Source organism: Rhinoderma darwinii, chromosome 13 (assembly GCF_050947455.1).
Source record: "Rhinoderma darwinii isolate aRhiDar2 chromosome 13, aRhiDar2.hap1, whole genome shotgun sequence".
Classification (NCBI taxonomy): Eukaryota; Metazoa; Chordata; class Amphibia; order Anura; family Rhinodermatidae; genus Rhinoderma; species Rhinoderma darwinii.
The window spans coordinates 22,386,590-22,403,843 of NC_134699.1; the positions used below are offsets into that span (position 1 = coordinate 22,386,590).

Below are 17,254 nucleotides of genomic sequence, written 5' to 3' on the forward strand. Positions count from 1 at the left end.
ATGTCTTTGATCAAAGCCACAAGGGAAATTTAGGAGTTATCGTTGATTCTTTTTTTATTTTTCTTCACAATTCGTAAACATTTTTAAAAATTATTTTGGCATAAAGAGTCTGAATGCCACTGGCAGAAACACAATGCAAACTTAGTTTGGTGGCTATTATAGATTTTTTTTTTCATAGGATGTAACCTCTAAAGGAAAATCTAAGAGCAGGAGAGTGTTTTTTTTTTTAGCTCTCAGGTGTCATGTGGGGGTTCATAAGTCGGCACAGAAATATATGCAAGACCAACAATTGTGTCCAGTGTGGTTCATTACACAACTTTGGAGATCCCTTCTACGATTCATGGGACCCCAGATATAGGACCAGCTATCTCCCCCACCCCATACCAGTACAGAGAGTGGAGTCACTACGGAAGACATTGCTACCTTATATGGAGGCTGACAATAGGGGACCTCAAGAAGTTTACAGGTACTGAGGTCACTTATGGTTTTTTTTTTAACTACCTTTTGCACCACAATAACACTAATTATCAGGAGCAATAGACATATTAATTGTATTCTCTCAATTTTTGCTGAAATTTTGAACACGGTTCAGGAGAAAAAAAGGGGATGAGGGGTGTGAGAGGTAGAGGGTGAATAGGTAGCATGTAATCCTGATTTCCGGCAGATTAATCAGGTCTATTATATTTTCTAAGACAAAGTAGAAATGTAGGAAAGAGGGCAATTGTGATAATCAAGTGTTGGCTAGGGTATCCTGCAAGACAACATACAAAAGGTTGGTGCAAATTGTCTCAGCTTGTTGTGATGGTGTCCGTCAGTTGCGAAATTTAAGCAGTTTTAGGAACCATCAGGGAAGGCGCATTAAGATGTATTCAGTATCAACTGAGCAAAAGAAAAGAAAAAGGGGGGGGGGGTGGATTGAGGGAAGTAAGGTTGGTAAAGTCGGGTGGATTGGGGAGAAGGATATGCGAGTCACATTTGGTGAACGAGAAAGCTTAGGCAGTTGGGTGTCTGCGTTGTCAACGCAACCAAAAACTATTTATGTAATAGGTGGGTTACCCGCTACGGTTTGTTTTTAGGTACTAGGTTGTATAATGAAATCATGTGAATAGTTTGTGCTTAATCTTTGGTGGTAATGTGTCATTAAAGGATTCCAATACTGAAAATAATTTTTGGTTTCCTTATGTAGGGTAGCCCTTATCCAATCTATCCTAAATTCATAAGAAAGCTTTGGATTTGTGGTTACAGTGAGAGACACCCATGTAAGAAAGTTTTATGGGCCGCGCTGGAAATTATTAATAAATTGTTTGCATTTGGGGGCGCACTGATGTGTATCGGTGCCTAGGTAGGCGGCAATGGTACATAATTGACAAGGTGTGCAAGGACGAAAGATTGAACTATTTTACAAAATTGTTGTATACGGGAACGTCCCCAAAAGCAGTAGTAACAATCGGCATATAATTCTATACATTTGGGGCTTGTGGAGGAAGGAAATCTATCCATAATGTAATTCCCCATTGGTGAGAAGTAGGCCCTATGAGTAATCCTGACTGCCATGTCCCAATAGGATGCTGATGGGAGAAGTTTCAATGCTTTATTTAGGCTATAACATTAATTGTATTACTAAAAGTTAAATCTTATTTTCACCACATAGCTACCCCAACACTCCTTTTCCCCTTTCTCCACATCTTTGATAATACTTTTTGATGGTGTACAACTATATGTGGTGAATCCAACTTTCCATGGAGTACTCTATAGGGGGACTCTTCCCATTAGACTGCTGTAAAAGTGAACTATTGTGCAGTCTATGTAGAGTATAAAGGATATTCTTGAACAAGGACAATCCACTTTGCACAATCCCTTTTTGTTAGAAAACAGTAAAAAAAATAAAATAAAATAAGATGATCACAGGGTTTACAGCGATCAGTTGTAATCTGCAGGGTAACAAGTCTTTGTTACCCCGGCAGCACCGCTACAGGAAAAATGAAGAATTACACATTTTAGAATCAATCGGCTGCCAATGCATTGCACAGACATTCTGGGTACTTCAGAGAAAGAGAGGTCCTCTTTGTAGCTGCTCTCTTTTCCAGTTATTTAAAACCTCCATTAACCCCTTAACGAAATGTCACGTATTGGTACGCGGCAACCGTTAAGGGGAAGTATGGAGCAGCTCGCTCCATACACAGCGGGTGACGGCTGTGTTACACAGCCAACACCTCACTGCAATGGGCGGAATCAAAGATTACTTTGATTCAGTCTGTTTAACACCTTAAATGCCACGGTCAATCACGTCCGCGGCATAAAAATTGTTAGAATCGGGGGGGGGGGGGGGGCGCCCCCTCAAGCACGCCGTCGTATTGAAGTTAACATAACTGGTATCGCCGCGTCCATAAAAGTTCGAACTTTCACAATATAGCGTTGTTTAACCCACACGGTGAACAATGAAAAAAAATATATATAAAACATGCAAATTGCTGTTTTTGGTCACCTTAGCTCTCCAAAAAAAAGGAATAAAAAGTGCTCAAAAAGTCGCATGTACCCCAACATATCAGTAAAAAATACAGCTCGCCCGGCAAAATTTAGGCCCTCAAACCTCTAAATTGATGGAAAAATAAAAAAAGTTATGGCTCTCAGAATATGCCGACACAAAACGTATTTTTTTTTAAAAAGTGGTAAAACATAAAACAAAACATATAAATATGGTATTGCTGTAATCGTATCAACCTGTAGAATAAGGTGAATATGTAGTTTTTACCGCCTGATAGATGCCGTAAAAACAAAACCTACAAAAAACAAAACTCCTTTTTATTAATTCCGTAATAGGATATATGAAATTGGGTTTTGTAAACTAAACAATCCCTTTAAGATTTAGGGGGAAAAGGATATGAGCGTCTGTCAGAGAAAGACTTCTTTTTTAGGACTATAATTAGAATATCTGATTAGTGAGTGTAATCACAACCAGCACCTTACACCGTGTTCCAAATTATTATGCACATTGGATTTAAGTGTCAAACATTTAATTATTAGTTTTTCAATTAAACTCATGGATGGTATTGTGTCTTAGGGCTCTTTGGATCAATCTCAGACACCTGTGATAATTAGTTTGCCAGGTGTGCCCAATCAAAGGAAAACTACTTAAGAAGGACGTTCCACATTATTAAGCAGGCCACAGGTCTCAAGCAATATGGGAAAGAAAAAGGATCTCTCTGCTGCCGAAAAGCGTGAAATAGTGCAATACCTTGGACAAGGTATGAAAACATTTGATATTTCAAGAAAACTTAACCGTGATCATCGTACTGTGAAAAGACTTGTGGCTGATTCAGAGCACAGACGGGTTCGTTCAGATAAAGGCATAATGAGGAAGGTTTCAGCCAGACAAATTAATAGGATTAGGAGAGCAGCTGCTAAAATGCCATTGCAAAGCAGCAAACAGGTATTTGAAGCCGCTGGTGCCTCTGGAGTCCCGCGAACCTCAAGGTGTAGGATCCTCCAGAGGTTTGCAAGTGTGCATAAAGCTATTATTCGGCCACCCCTAAACAATGCTCACAAGCAGAAACGGTTGCAGTGGGCTCAGAAATACATGAAGACTAATTTTCAAACCGTGTTGTTTACTGATGAGTGCCGTGCAACCCTGGATGGTCCAGATGGATGGAGTAGTGGATGGTTGGTGAATGGCCACCATGTCCCAACAAGGCTGCGACGTCAGCAAGGAGGTGGCGGAGTCATGTTTTGGGCTGGAATCATGGGGAGAGAGCAGGTAGGCCCCTTTAGGGTCCCTGACGGTGTGAAAATGACCTCTGCAAAGTACGTAGAGTTTATGACTGACCACTTTCTTCCGTGGTACAAAAAGAAGAACCGTGCCTTCCGTAGCAAAATTATCTTCATGCATGACAATGCACCATCTCATGCTGCAAAGAATACCTCTGTGTCATTGGCTGCTATGGGCATAAAAGGAGAGAAAAACTCATGGTGTGCCCCTATGTTCCCCTGATCTCAACCCTATTGAGAACCTTTGGAGAATCCTCAAGAAAAATATCTATGTGGGTGAGAGGCAGTTCACATCAAAAGAGAAGCTCTGGGAGGCTATTCTGACATCCTACAAAGATATTCAAGCAGAAACTGTCCAAATACTCACAAATTCAATGGATGCAATAATTGTGAAGGTGATATCAAAGAAGGGGTCCTATGTTAACATGTAACTTGGCCTGTTAAGTTTTTTTTTGATTGAAAGAGCTTTTGATTTCTGTAAATATGACCTCCTGATGCTGCAAATTCAACAAATTACCATTTTAGTTCTCTTTACGACCTTTAAAATGTTTTGATCTCTGTTGTGCATAATAATGTGAAACAGTGCATTTTGAGTTTTTTACTTCTAAAAAAAAATCTGTTATCATTAGGAGATTTGTTCAATAAAATTAGCATTATACTCCAACGGTTGATGGCTTGAAGATTATACTGACTGTCATTTGCATCGACTATTTAGGAAAATCAGCGAAAAATAACATTTGCATAATAATTTGGAACGCGGTGTAGTTTTAGTGAATAAAAGGGGTTTTACACACGACGATTATCGGGCAGACGAGCGTCCATATAATGCTCGTTGCCGATAATTTCCCTGTGTAAAAAGGGCAGCGATCAGTAGATGAACGAGAAAACGCTCAATCATCTGCTGGTCGTATCGTTTTAAAAAAAAAAGGTGAAATATTATCGTTGTAGGCATCACATCTCCTGTATAAACAGGGAGACGCGCTGCCGACATGATAATAATGTATGGGGACGAGCGATCGGAGTAACGACCGCTCGTCCCCATCCAAAGCTCTGTGTGACGGGAGTAAGCGAGCGCCGATCAACGATGTCTCGTTGATCGGCGCTCGCTGCACCGGCCAAATGTCGGCCAGTGTAAAAGGGCCTTAAGTTTTGCATCCTTCTTAAAGTTCGAATTTGTCTGAAGATTATATACATTTCACGTCCATGAAAAAATGCATTATCAATGTGAAAATCGGTAATGGTAAAAGGGCTTGTCCACATGTAACGGAATTGCTGAGCATTTTCCGTCCGCACTTGCGTACGGAAAATATGCATTGGAATACAGTAGCAGCAAAGTGAATGAACAAATGTCACCCACACGCTGCAGAAACTTTTAGTCCAGAAAATCACCTGCAGCGTATATTTTGTTCCGCAGCATGTCAATTATCTCAGGCTTGAAAAAAAAACAGAAAAATCCGCAATATTTTCTGCAGTAAAAAACGCAGGAAATGGTGCATTTTTTTCCGCAACGGATTGTCTGCTAGTTTAAGCGGAAATGCTGCAAATAGTTTCTGAAGCAAAACCGTTACGTGTGGACAAGCCCTAACTAGCGCGCTGCAGCACGTCCATACGAGCAGCTGTGCTTGGTACTGTAGCCCTGCCCAATTCAAGTGAATAGGGGTGAGCTGCAATAACAGGCGCTGTTTGTGGACGTTTCTTCTTGTGTCGTCAATGTGTATTCCCAGAAAAACCCTTTAGGCTGGGTTCACACGTGGCGGAATTTCACTTAAATTCCGCTGCGGACACTCCGCAGCGTTAATCCGCAGCGGAGCCGTTTCTCCATTGCCTTCCACTTCTATTTAGAAGTGTTCGTTTAGACGAGGCGTAAAATTCCGCTGCGGAACATAGGCTGCGGAGCGGAATTTGGTGTCCGCAGCATGCTCTGTCTGTTGCGGAGCAGTGGCGGACTCATGGCGGAATTTCTCCATTGACTTCAATGGAGATTCTAAATTCCGCAATGAAGTCCGCAGCTGTCATGCACATGTTATGTGTGCTGCGGATGCGTCTTGCTTTTTTGCCATGACATTTCTTCATTCTGGCTGGACCTATGTATTTCTAGGTCTACAGCCAGACTGAGGAAGTCAATGGGGCTCTCGTAATTACGGGAGCGTTGCTAGGAGACGTCAGTAAATAGTCACTGTCCAGGGTGCTGAAAGAGTTAAGCGATCGGCAGTAACTGTTTCTGCACCCTGGACAGTGACTACGATCTCAATATACAGCAACCTGTAAAAAAAAATGAAGTTCATACTTACCGAGAACTCCCTGCTTCTGTCTCCAGTCCGGCCTCCCAGGATGACGTTTCAGTCTAAGTGACGGCTGCAGCCAATCACAGGCCAATAACAGGCTGCAGCGGTCACATGGACTGCCGCGTCATCCAGGGAGGTCGGGCTGGATGCCGAAGGAGGGACGCGTCACCAAGACAACGGCCGGTAAGTATGAATTTCTTTGACTTTCACAAGGGAAAGTGCTGTCCCTTCTCTCTATCCTGCACTGATAGAGAGAAGGGAAGCACTTTTACCGCAGTCCGCAGCAGCTAGTCCGCATCAATTTACTGCACATTTTGTGCAGATCCGCAGCAGAATCTGCAACGCAGATTCTGTGCGGCATTGATGCGGACAGTTGCGGAGGAAATCCGCCACGTGTGGTCATGCCCTTAATCTTATGGTAAAGTACATCAATGATGTAGAGTGCATAAGCAGCCCTTGTGTGACTGTGAACGGGAACACAACTAAAAAATGAGGGAGATAGAGTGTGAGAATATCACAAAGTAAAACTGCCGATAAAGTCTAATTGCGGTGGTAAGCTTGATACTCTGTAACACATGAATCATCAGTTCTGCATAGAAAACAATAATGAAGCTGCCAGTGACAGGTATAATAAGGAAATGTCATTCTTATGACAGACAGACACTGCATCCTTGGAGTGTCTTCATGTTTTGGACACATTAGGGCTATGCCACAAAAGGACATCAGCGCTCAAAAGCTGGATTCACACTTTACGAGTCTCCGTCACAGACGCAGCCAAAAATGCCTGAGAAAAAAAACTCAGTTTTTGCAGTAAAATGACAGATACCTTGACCGAAAACCGACAGACCCATTAAAGCGTCTCTGTCACCAGTTTAATACTTCTCTATCTCCTACCTAATCTAATAAACGCTTTGATTCTGATAACTACTGTGTTGTTGTTTATTAAAAAATGTTTATTCTTGACAAAGTTCTGATCATTTTTAGATTTATGCAAATTTTTTCTAAATGCCCAACTGGGCGTTTTTTTTTTCGTTTAAGCAAGTGGGCGTTGTAAAGAAAAGTGTATGACGCTGACCAATCAGCGTCATACACTTCTCTTCATTCATGCCCAGCTTTACTCACAGCACAGCGTGATCTCGCTGTGACGTCACTTACTCCTGCAGCTCCTTCTCCGGGGCGATGGGAGAATAACTAGACATCGCCTCCAGGCGTGCCAGGACTGCTGCAGAGGTTAATCGTCCTGGCACGGCTGGAGGCGATGTCTAGTTATTCTCCCGTCGCTCTGGTGAAGGACCTGCAGGAGCAAGTCACGTCACAGCGTGATCTCGCTGATTTGCTGTGAGTAAAGATGGGCATGAATGAAGAGAAGTGTATGACGCTGATTGGTCATTGTCGTACACTTTTCTTTACGACGCCCACTTGGTTAAACAAAAAAAAAAATGCCCAGTTGAGCATTTTGAAAAAATTTGCATAAATCTAAAAATGATCAGAACTTTGTCAATAAAAAACGTTTTGAAAAAAAAAACAACACAGTAGTTATCAGCAAAGCGTTTATTAGATTAGGTAGGAGATAGAGAAGTATTAAACTTGTGACAGAGACGCTTTAAAGTCAATGGGGTTGGTCGCTTATCCGTCATGTGATGGATCAATCACAGCATTGAATTCTGTTTTCTGTGCCTATGACGCAACAGAAAAATTGAATTCATAGTGCAGATGTGAACAGAGCCTAAGACGCTTTCGTCTAGCATACGCCACTTCTTGGTCGACTTACTTCAGACCAGTATTTTGTTCCAAAATTGCAGCACACTACATTAATATTTATTTTTTCTTTAAATTCCATCATTCTCTGGGGACGCAGCATATTATTGTGATCTTCTTTTCTACTACATAAAAAAATACGAAGTCAAGGAACTTACCTTTGTGGTTTAAATCGCCATAAATAAAATGCTTTGTAACCAAGGGTGGTATATGAATTTCAGTGCTTTTTACTTGAACTGTAAAAGAATAAAAATGAAACCCCAAAACAATTACTGCAATAGTATAAGGGTATGTGCACACGATGAGTGGCTTTTACGTCTGAAAAGACAGACTGTTTTCAGGAGAAAACAGCTGCGTCGTTTCAGACGTAAAAGCTCCTCCTCGTATTATGCGAGGCGTCTGTGACGCTCGTAAATCTTGAGCTGTGCTTCATTGACTTCAATGAAGAACGGCTCAAATTACGTTGCAAAGAAGTGTCCTGCACTTCTTTGCCGAGGCAGTCAATTTACGCGTCGTCGTTTGACAGCTGTCAAACGACGACGCGTAAATGACAGGTCGTCTGCACAGTACGTCGGCAAATCCATTCAAATGAATGGGCAGATGTTTGCCGACGTATTGTAGCCCTATTTTCAGGCGTAAATCGAGGCATAATACGCCTCGTTTACGCCTGAAAATAGGTCGTGTGAACCCAGCCTTATAGATAAAGAACAACCAGTAGTACAGACTGCAGAAAACAACATTGTAAGGCCACTTTCACACGGTGTGGGTGCAAAACGCGGAAGAGCTAAAAAAAATTCTATTATATCTCTCCACATATACTCAATATACTTGTATTACCTGAATCCCTCCCTCAATAAAGAAAGCAGATTCCCCCTTTCCTGGCGCTGTTAGCACATTGCCACAGCCCCTCTGCTGTATTCAGTGACAGAATATAAGCCGCTCTCATGTATGACCAGAATCGTTCTTGCTCTTAAATGGAGTGATGTAGATAATACAAGTATTGCAGATCCTTACAAATTCCTCAGCGTGTGAACGTGGTCATAGAAGGAAGGAATGATAGGCTTTTTTAAACAAATCTAATTGAATTAGTTGGTACCCCAAAAAATAATAATTGGATTGGATTAAAACTTAATTTAAAAAAATGTATTGGATGCTTTACAATCATTATCATGTATTTGGCAATGTGACAAAATGTGAAGGGAGTCCATTTGCACATACTGGTTGGGTATTAAGGGGCTGTGGATCTCCGAGTCTGTCTTCGGACCACCCCTGTCCAATTTCAATCGTCTTTTTGGAAATATACAGCCGTGGGACAATCTGATGTGATCAGCGTTTTTGTTTTCTTTCATCCTCATAAAAATGTGATGGAAATGTAACACTACTTTTGTATGACGGAATTAACTTCCTTTCACATCTATGGAGTGTGAATGTCACAATTATAAGTGCAAGTTTTACCAGCGGAAGTGTCACATATACAGAGCCGCGCACAATGGATAGAAGTCTGGCAGATGTCATTGTCTAGTTTCGGTAGTTGCAACAAATTTAGGAAAATGGTGCACGGCACTAAATAAATATAGAAAAAACAGGTCCATGATAATGTTGAAGTACTCAAGACAAAGGCCCTGTTCAGAGTGTTCTGCAGGCGGAAAGTCTGCCTCAGAATTCCTTCAGGAATTTTGAGGCAGATTTTGAACTGCCTCCGTGTATTTATTCTGCGTTTATTTTCGTCCGTGGCCAGTGAAGTAATGCAAGGACCGTGGACAAAAAACGTTTGGAAATGAGCCTCCTATTAATTTCAATGGGAGAGCAGAGCAGAAACCACAGTAACCACACCGCTGTTTTCTTCTGCTTCTGCCTCCCATTGAAATCAATGGGGGGAGATTTCAGTCGTTTTTTGACGCTGATTCCGATAGTTTCCGCATCAAAAAACTGTGTGAACTGACCCTAAATCAAGGTTAGTTCAGGTTTTGTATCAATAGCAATTATATTTATTTACTAATAACTTCAAACCACTGTTATTTTGTGTACTTGTTTTTGTTGTGTATTGTTCCATGTTGTCTTATTATCCTTTTGATTATATATATACACACAGTAGTGTTGTCATACAGTCAGGTATGTTGAAAGTAAATAATTATAATTGATATCAAGGCCTCGCGCACACGGCCGTGCCCATAATCACAGGCCGCGACTGCGGGCACAGTTGGCCGCCCGCATTTTCAGCCCATGCTTCCATATAAAGTATGGGAGCACGGGCCGTAAAAAGCAGAAGATAGAGGACATATCTGATCTTTTGCGGAGGCTTTCTACTGCCCGGACGCCGTAGAAAGCCGCCGGACATAAAATAAACGTGAAAGTGTCCGTGGTCAATAGAAGTGAATGCGGTCCACAATTACTGACGATTTTTACGGTTGTGCGTATGGGGCCTCATACAAAACATGAATATTGATAGTCTTGAGAGTCAGTTTGATCTAGTGATAGACAGACAGGAGTTCCACACAGGTTGGAGTACACTATAGTAGTCAGCACGTAAGAAAATTGACGTCTGACTTCTCACCTACGAACACTAGAGCAAAAAGGTGACATAGTGCAGACAGGAGAGGACATCGACGCCCCATCACTGAACCTGCCCGGGCCCGGACATCGCCGGGAGACGGCAACTACCAAACCGTCACTCTCAAGAGCAGTCTGCAGCCCCCATCACGTGACACCGCCGCGCAGCCTATCAGCGTGCATACTGCCGCGCAGCCTATCAGCGTGCTTACAGCCGCGCAGCCTATCAGCGTGTTTCCCGCCGACCTGCAGGTTACTGACAGTCGTTTGTTGTGAGGTGAAGCTCGGGCTTCGCTTTGTGCTGAGTGCTGGGATCTGTTTCCAGTGATTATTACCTGCAGTATGTTGTACTGGGCCTGTGCTCTTCCTGCATGGCGGCTGTACTGTCAGTTGGTTTCAGAGTATTAATCACTATGGGCTGAGCAGGTCATATCACAAATGAGTGGACGTGATAAACCAGTGCGCCGTCTAGAAGATTAACCCTGTAATGAATAGGGTATTTTGAGCTTCAAGGACCAGCAAGACCAATGTACACCCAGTATAATGATTTGGTGGAGAAGAAAAATGCAACACATGGAATTTAATTTACCACAAAATAAATGCAGAATCAGCAATTCTCACATATTCTCCAAAAAGCTGCCAGGGAAATATAGCATTACATGCCGGGCCATTCACCTCCCATATAATGTATGGATGAGGCAGGTCTGCTGGCTAATAGAGAAGGGTCACGAGCGTGGGACCCCCCTCTGTGACGTCAATATAGCCAGGGGTTGTCTTCATGAGACAACTCATTTAATGGGGTTGTCTGTTTAAGACCCCATTCACATCACGTTATTTGCCCATGTTTGACATATACATTAAATGTAAACTGTGACTGGCCAAATAGTGGCATTAGTCACCTATAGGCTTTAATGGATACGTCATGTAAAGGGGTTATCAGAGTTCATAACGTATCCGTTGAACAGGAACCATTATAGCCTATGAGTGACGGATGTGTTTAACGGAATCGTTATGAAAAGCTATTAAAAAGTCCAGGATATATTTGTTAAACGGACGTCTGTGACTCATGCAATACAATGGCATACGTCCCCCATAGTCTCTTATTTGAAAAAAAAAAAAAAGTATACCGCCGCGTGGTATACTTTGTTTTTTTAATGGGATTCCATTATATGGAATAGCTTTCACGACGTACACGCTAGACTTGGCAAAAACGTGATGTGAATGGAGCCTAAGGCTCTGTTTACACTTCCATAGTGGTTTCCGTATATAACGGAAACTATGATGCATAGCTGGATCCGTCGCAAAACACACCATTGGTGCCCGTCGGACCCCATTGACTTACATTGGGGTCTGTCAGGGCTCCGCCAAGCCGTCCATTGTATGCAACACTATTTTTCTGGTCAATTTTGACAGAAACTCCAACGCATATGTGAAGTGTCTTTAACCTCTTAGCAAAATGTTACATAACGGTACGTCACAGCCACCAAAAGGAAATTTGGAGCAGGCTCATGGGCTGAGCGCGGTCCATACCCAGCGAGTGTCGGTTGTATGAAACACCTCACCACAATGGCCGAGAGCGTAGATAACTATGATCCCGACCTATTAACCACTTCAATGTCGTGGTCAATAGCAGCCGCGGCAACCTCACCGTTAGAAAGAAGGGGCGGCCCCCTCTGTCAGCCCTTCGGCACCCCGCAATTCTGCTGACGGCTGCCATCTGTCTGCTTTCTGGCAGCGCTTAATAGTAGACGTTATTAGCACAATACACTGGAATTGCCGTGTGTTGTATCAGCCATCAAACAATCAGTAAAAAGTAAAACAAAAATTAAATAAAATGTTTAATAATGTATAAAAAAAATATTAAAAGTAAAAAAAAAAACACCTTTTTCCCATTTTCCCACTAAAGTATCGTAAAAAAAAAAAAAAAGCCTAAACATAACTGGTATCGCCACGTCCGTAAAAGTCCAAACTGTTAAAATATTACATTATTTATCCACCGTAGGAAAGAAAAATGAACAATGCCAGAAATGCAAATTTTTTTGTCACCATTCTTCCAAAAAAATATTTAGAAAAATGTATCAAAAAGTCACATATACCCTTAAAAGGTACTAATAAAAACTATGGGTCGCCCCGTAATAAAAAGCCCTGACCGCTCTATTGACCAGAAAAGAAAAAAAGTTATTGCTCTCAGAATATGGCGTCGCATAAGATTCTTTTTTTTAACAAATTGTATTTTTACGGCCAGCGGTCAGTGTCTCTGAAGTCCTCCGTATAGACTAATTACAGCAGTACTTCAGAGAGTGTGTACGCGCGATCACGTGCACACAGCCCTGTGCCCTGGCTGTTGTAGAGTGTCAGGGGCCAATCTTTTGGTCCCTAAACATGTGATCGCTATGACAACCAATCACAGCGATCACATGCATTTCAATGTAAAATAAATATAGTGTGCACGCTGTTACCAACAGCTCTGGGCACTGGGCAGAGTATCAGGGACCAATCTGATGGTCCCTGAACATGTGATCGCTGTGAAAACCTATCTATGACTCTTTTAAACTCCTCACACATTGTTTCAGTGTGAGGAGAAGAAGAGACTTAGAGGGAATTGCTGCCAGAAGATTACTGGGGGGGGATACAGTGTTACACATCAATACACTCTTTGTATAGATAGATTTCTATCTATCTATACAATCTATCTTTTGTTCTATCTATCCACCTTTCTATCTTTACTAGAATATTAGAATAGGCAGGTAGGGAATATATAATTATATATATATACCCACATATATATAATATATATATCAATAGTGGTTTATTTTTTTGTTAGCAGTAGTGTAGATATATATATATATATATATATATATATATATATATATATATATACACATACCAGTTAGTATGTGTGTACATATATATATTTAGATACCTATATATATGTATATATATATATATATATATAATCTGTTAGAAAAAATATATAAAAAAATTACAATTGTTTGTTTAGTTAGTGTTAGTGACTTTATGGCGAGGAAGTTATTTAGCGCTGAAGAGACATACGCCATGCTGTGGTCTGAGTCTGAGACCGTATCAGAGATGGCGTCAGAGATGGAACCTGTTTTAGGCAGTGACGATGATAGCGTCACTTCAGGTTCATCTTCAGGGGACAATAACCCTAACGCAGCAGAACATGGAAGCGCAGGGCCTAGTAGCACGGGACAGCCTGGTCCCTCCAGTTCAGGCTCTTGTATGGGCACCTGCACCATCTTTTGGGCCTAGAATCCACGCATTTACTGATAATACAAATTTTGTCCAAATGGATTACTTCCATTTATTTATTACAGACGACCTCCTAAATATCATTGTCCACGAAACAAATGTATTTTTTAAATTCTTTTATTTGTCATTAATATACACAACATAGTGCAAAAATGGCATTGAAAATCATGCAACAGATCACAGGTCAGTTATCAGCCTCACATCAACACATGAGTTCACCTGAGAGTACCATGTCGCTGAAAACACTGATGTAAGAAAACTCCGGTATGCACCCTGAACCCGCAGCCGTGCATGGTATGTCCTAAATGTGCATAAGAGCATTAAAGAGAGCAACAGAGAGAGAAAGGAGAGGCCAATAAGTAAGGAAAGAAAGAATAGAAAATGGGGAGTGAGAAAACAAGAAGGGAGGGGGGGGGGAGCTGACCTGACATACCGTGTCTAGACGGGAATTCACGAGGCCATGATGATTTTATATTCCTTGGTCGTTTGGAAACGAATCCATTCACGCCATGTTTTTAGGAAGGAGGCATGAGTCCCCTTCATTGATGGCGTGAGGTCCTCCATTCTCATGATTTCCTGGATCTTGCCGAACCACATGCCCACCGTCGGAGGACAGGACTGTCTCCACAGTGCAGGAACACATGCCCTAGCCGTGTTTACCAGGTGTCTGACTACCGAACATCTATACAATGGCAGTGGGACCTCACACAGATGAAGCAGGAAGAGGCCCGGGGATCTCGGCAGAAGGTAATCCGTAAACTTTGAGGAAATGCGCCACACCTCAGACCAGAACCCAGTCAGGAGTGGGCAGTCCCAGAAAATATGCAGGATCATACCCACATGGTCCCCGCATCTCCAGCATAATGGCGAGACCGCCGGGATCATAGCATGCAATCTGGAAGGCACCCTGTACCAACGGGACAATATCTTAAACCCTGCCTCTTGGAATCTACTGGCCATGGAGGACTTATGTGTCATGGTGACGAAACAAATTTATATGCCTCTCAGTATATAAGGCAGAAACCTTCATCCACCCATGCCAGAGATTGGACGCCCACCAATTTGCAGGAATTAAAAAAAAAATTGGGGCTCATCCTAAATATGGGTATTGTAAAAAAGCCCTCCATTAGGTCTCACTGGTCAACAACTAGTTTTTGTACAAAAACTCCAAACCAGGATGAATCTTCACAGACATACAATAAAACAGGAGGTGGATACACCCGTGGGAATCCATTTCTCTGGACCTGATCACAGTTTGGCAGATTTAAAGGTACTAATTCTGAAGGGTCAGTTTAAAAACAACAGAGAGAGAAAAATTTGGGAATTCAAGATGATGATAAAATTCCAGTCATTGACACAAGGCCTCAATCTAACCCCTGGATTTATGAGCCACTACATGGACACACGTCACATCCCCCATCAGACTGACTCCAGATGCCTTAACTCCTAAGTCATCACCCCTATAACCTCAGCTTTATTGCCCCGGCTTATCTTTATGATGTATCACTTCATGTCCTAATTGTCTTTGTGTAACATCTAAATGTTGTGCTTTTTTCTAAGTCATTAAAGGGAATGTGTTGCAAGCAAAACATGTTTTGTTTTTTTTAGTTAAACAATTAGTGTGTAGGTGATTAAACATTGTTCTAATTTGTAATTTTTTTTTCACGAGTCAGAAAATATTATAAATTGGATTCAATTGGATTCTAATTTATAATATTTTCCATTGCTGGTCACTAGATGGAGCCATTCCCAAAATTGCAGCATTGCATGTGGTAAAGCAACCACATTGCTTTATGCTGCAAAATTGGGTAAAAATCCCTCGCTCTAGTGAGCTCTCAGCATCCCCCCCTCCTTTATCCTGGCTAGTGCCGGGAGAAACGAGGGGTTTGAACGGTCTAACCTCCTACACTGTGTGTCGCCATTTTTTGAGCTAACACACAGTGTAGTAGGTTTACATACAGTAGTAAACACACAGTATAACACTTACATACACAGAAATCACTTACCTGCTCCAGTCGCCGCCGCTCCCTCCGGTCCATCCGCTCCGTCTGCTGCCGCTGCTCCATATGCACAAGTCCGGAAGCCGCAACCGGAAGTAGTAATCTTACTGTCCGGCCGCGACTTCCGGTCCACAGGAAAATGGCGCCGGACGGCGCGCATTTCAAATTGAACTGTGTGGGAGCGGCGCATGCGCCGTTCCCACACAGCGGCGTACATGATAGTGGATGGAACGGGTCCCTATGGGACTGGAGCTGCCGTATTCCATGTCTGTATGTGTCGTTAATCGACACATACAGAAATGGAAAAAAAGAATGGCAGCCCCCATAGGGAAGAAAAAGTGTAAAAATAAAAAAAAGTAACACACAAACACACAAATTAATCCAAACGTTTTTAATAAAGCACTAACATCTTTAACATATTAAAAAAAAATTGTGGTGACACTGTTCCTTTAACTCGCCTGAAGAAGGGGCCTCTGTGCTCTGAAAGCCACATATAGAACTTTTATAGTTAGCCAATAAAGGTATCATACCTATTAGACTTTTGTCTTTTTTGACACAAAAGTATTTAACATTTCATATTATCTCTGGTACTACACTGTTTTCTTACTGTACTTCAAGAAACTTTCAGAAGAAGACTGGACTTTCTAAAAATATGATAAACTCCTTGAAGAAAACCTTGTGGGGTCTACTTGTGTGAATGAAGTAATTTATGGGGTGATTTTAATGTTTCAGCAGCATTACACCCCCCAGAAAACAGTATGCGGCTATAAAATCAAGTGCAGAATTCCTGGACCAAAAAAGCCAAAAATTCTCCTTTTATGCCAAGCCCTGGCACATGCCCGCACAGTGAATATAGCACACATATTTGGTATCCCCATGCACGGGAGAAGTGGAAGAATGTGAAAGGAGATTAATTTTGTCTGTGTTCTATACTGTGTGTGAAAAATACTAGCATAAACTGACGCATTTGCTAAATTCTTGCATTTTTTTCCAATTTTGCCGACTTTAGAGAAAAAAATAAAAATGATGTATACTGACATTAAAACAAAGCCCTATCTGTCCTTTAAAAAGAGTGTAATATTCAAACATGAACTTTATTCACCTGCTGAGTTATAGTCATCTAAAGAAGCGCAGTGCAAAATTGTGACATTTTCTCTGGTCATTTAGCTGTAAAACAGCCTAGTCCTTAACCGGTTAACATGTCGTTTTTGCTGCATAGTGAATGCCAGAACATCAAAAAACAATGGAGAAATTGACGCTTTTTTTCCAATTCCAACCCACAAAGAATTTATTTTTCAGCTCCCAGTACATTATATGGTAATCTAAATGGTGACTTTAAAAAAAACTTTGACTTGTCCCGCAAATAACAAGCCCTCATATGGCTAAAGGGTGTTTTACACTGGGTGATTATCGGGCAGACAAATGTTCATAGAACGCTCGTTGCCGATAGTTGCCCCGTGTAAACAGGGGAACGATCAGCAGATGAACGAGCAAACGCTCGATCATCTGCTGGTCGTATCGTTTTAAAAAAGTAAAATATTATCGTTGTCGGCAGCACATCTCCTGTGTAAACAGGGCGACGCGCTGCCAACATGATAATAATGTATGGGGAGTGGACGATCG

The 17,254-nt window shown here is 41.7% G+C and overlaps 1 protein-coding gene across 6 annotated transcripts in view; it reads right to left on the bottom strand.

The window, feature by feature from the left end:
- The window catches only part of ZPBP2 (zona pellucida binding protein 2), a 52,254-nt gene extending 41,732 nt beyond the window's left edge, over positions 1–10,522 (bottom strand). For 3 of the 6 annotated variants that reach the window (XM_075845680.1, XM_075845681.1, XM_075845679.1), the window contains exons 1-2: positions 10,363–10,521; positions 7,967–8,044 (exon numbers count right to left, since the gene is read on the bottom strand). In XM_075845680.1, the coding sequence (XP_075701795.1) occupies positions 7,967–8,044; positions 10,363–10,423 (139 nt within the window). In that variant the 5' untranslated portion in view covers positions 10,424–10,521. Of the gene's footprint in view, positions 1–7,966; positions 8,045–10,362 lie in introns of all 6 variants that reach the window. The other 3 variants (XM_075845682.1, XM_075845684.1, XM_075845683.1) reach the window with 1 other exon arrangement.
- Between the last annotated feature and the right edge of the window lie 6,732 nt (positions 10,523–17,254).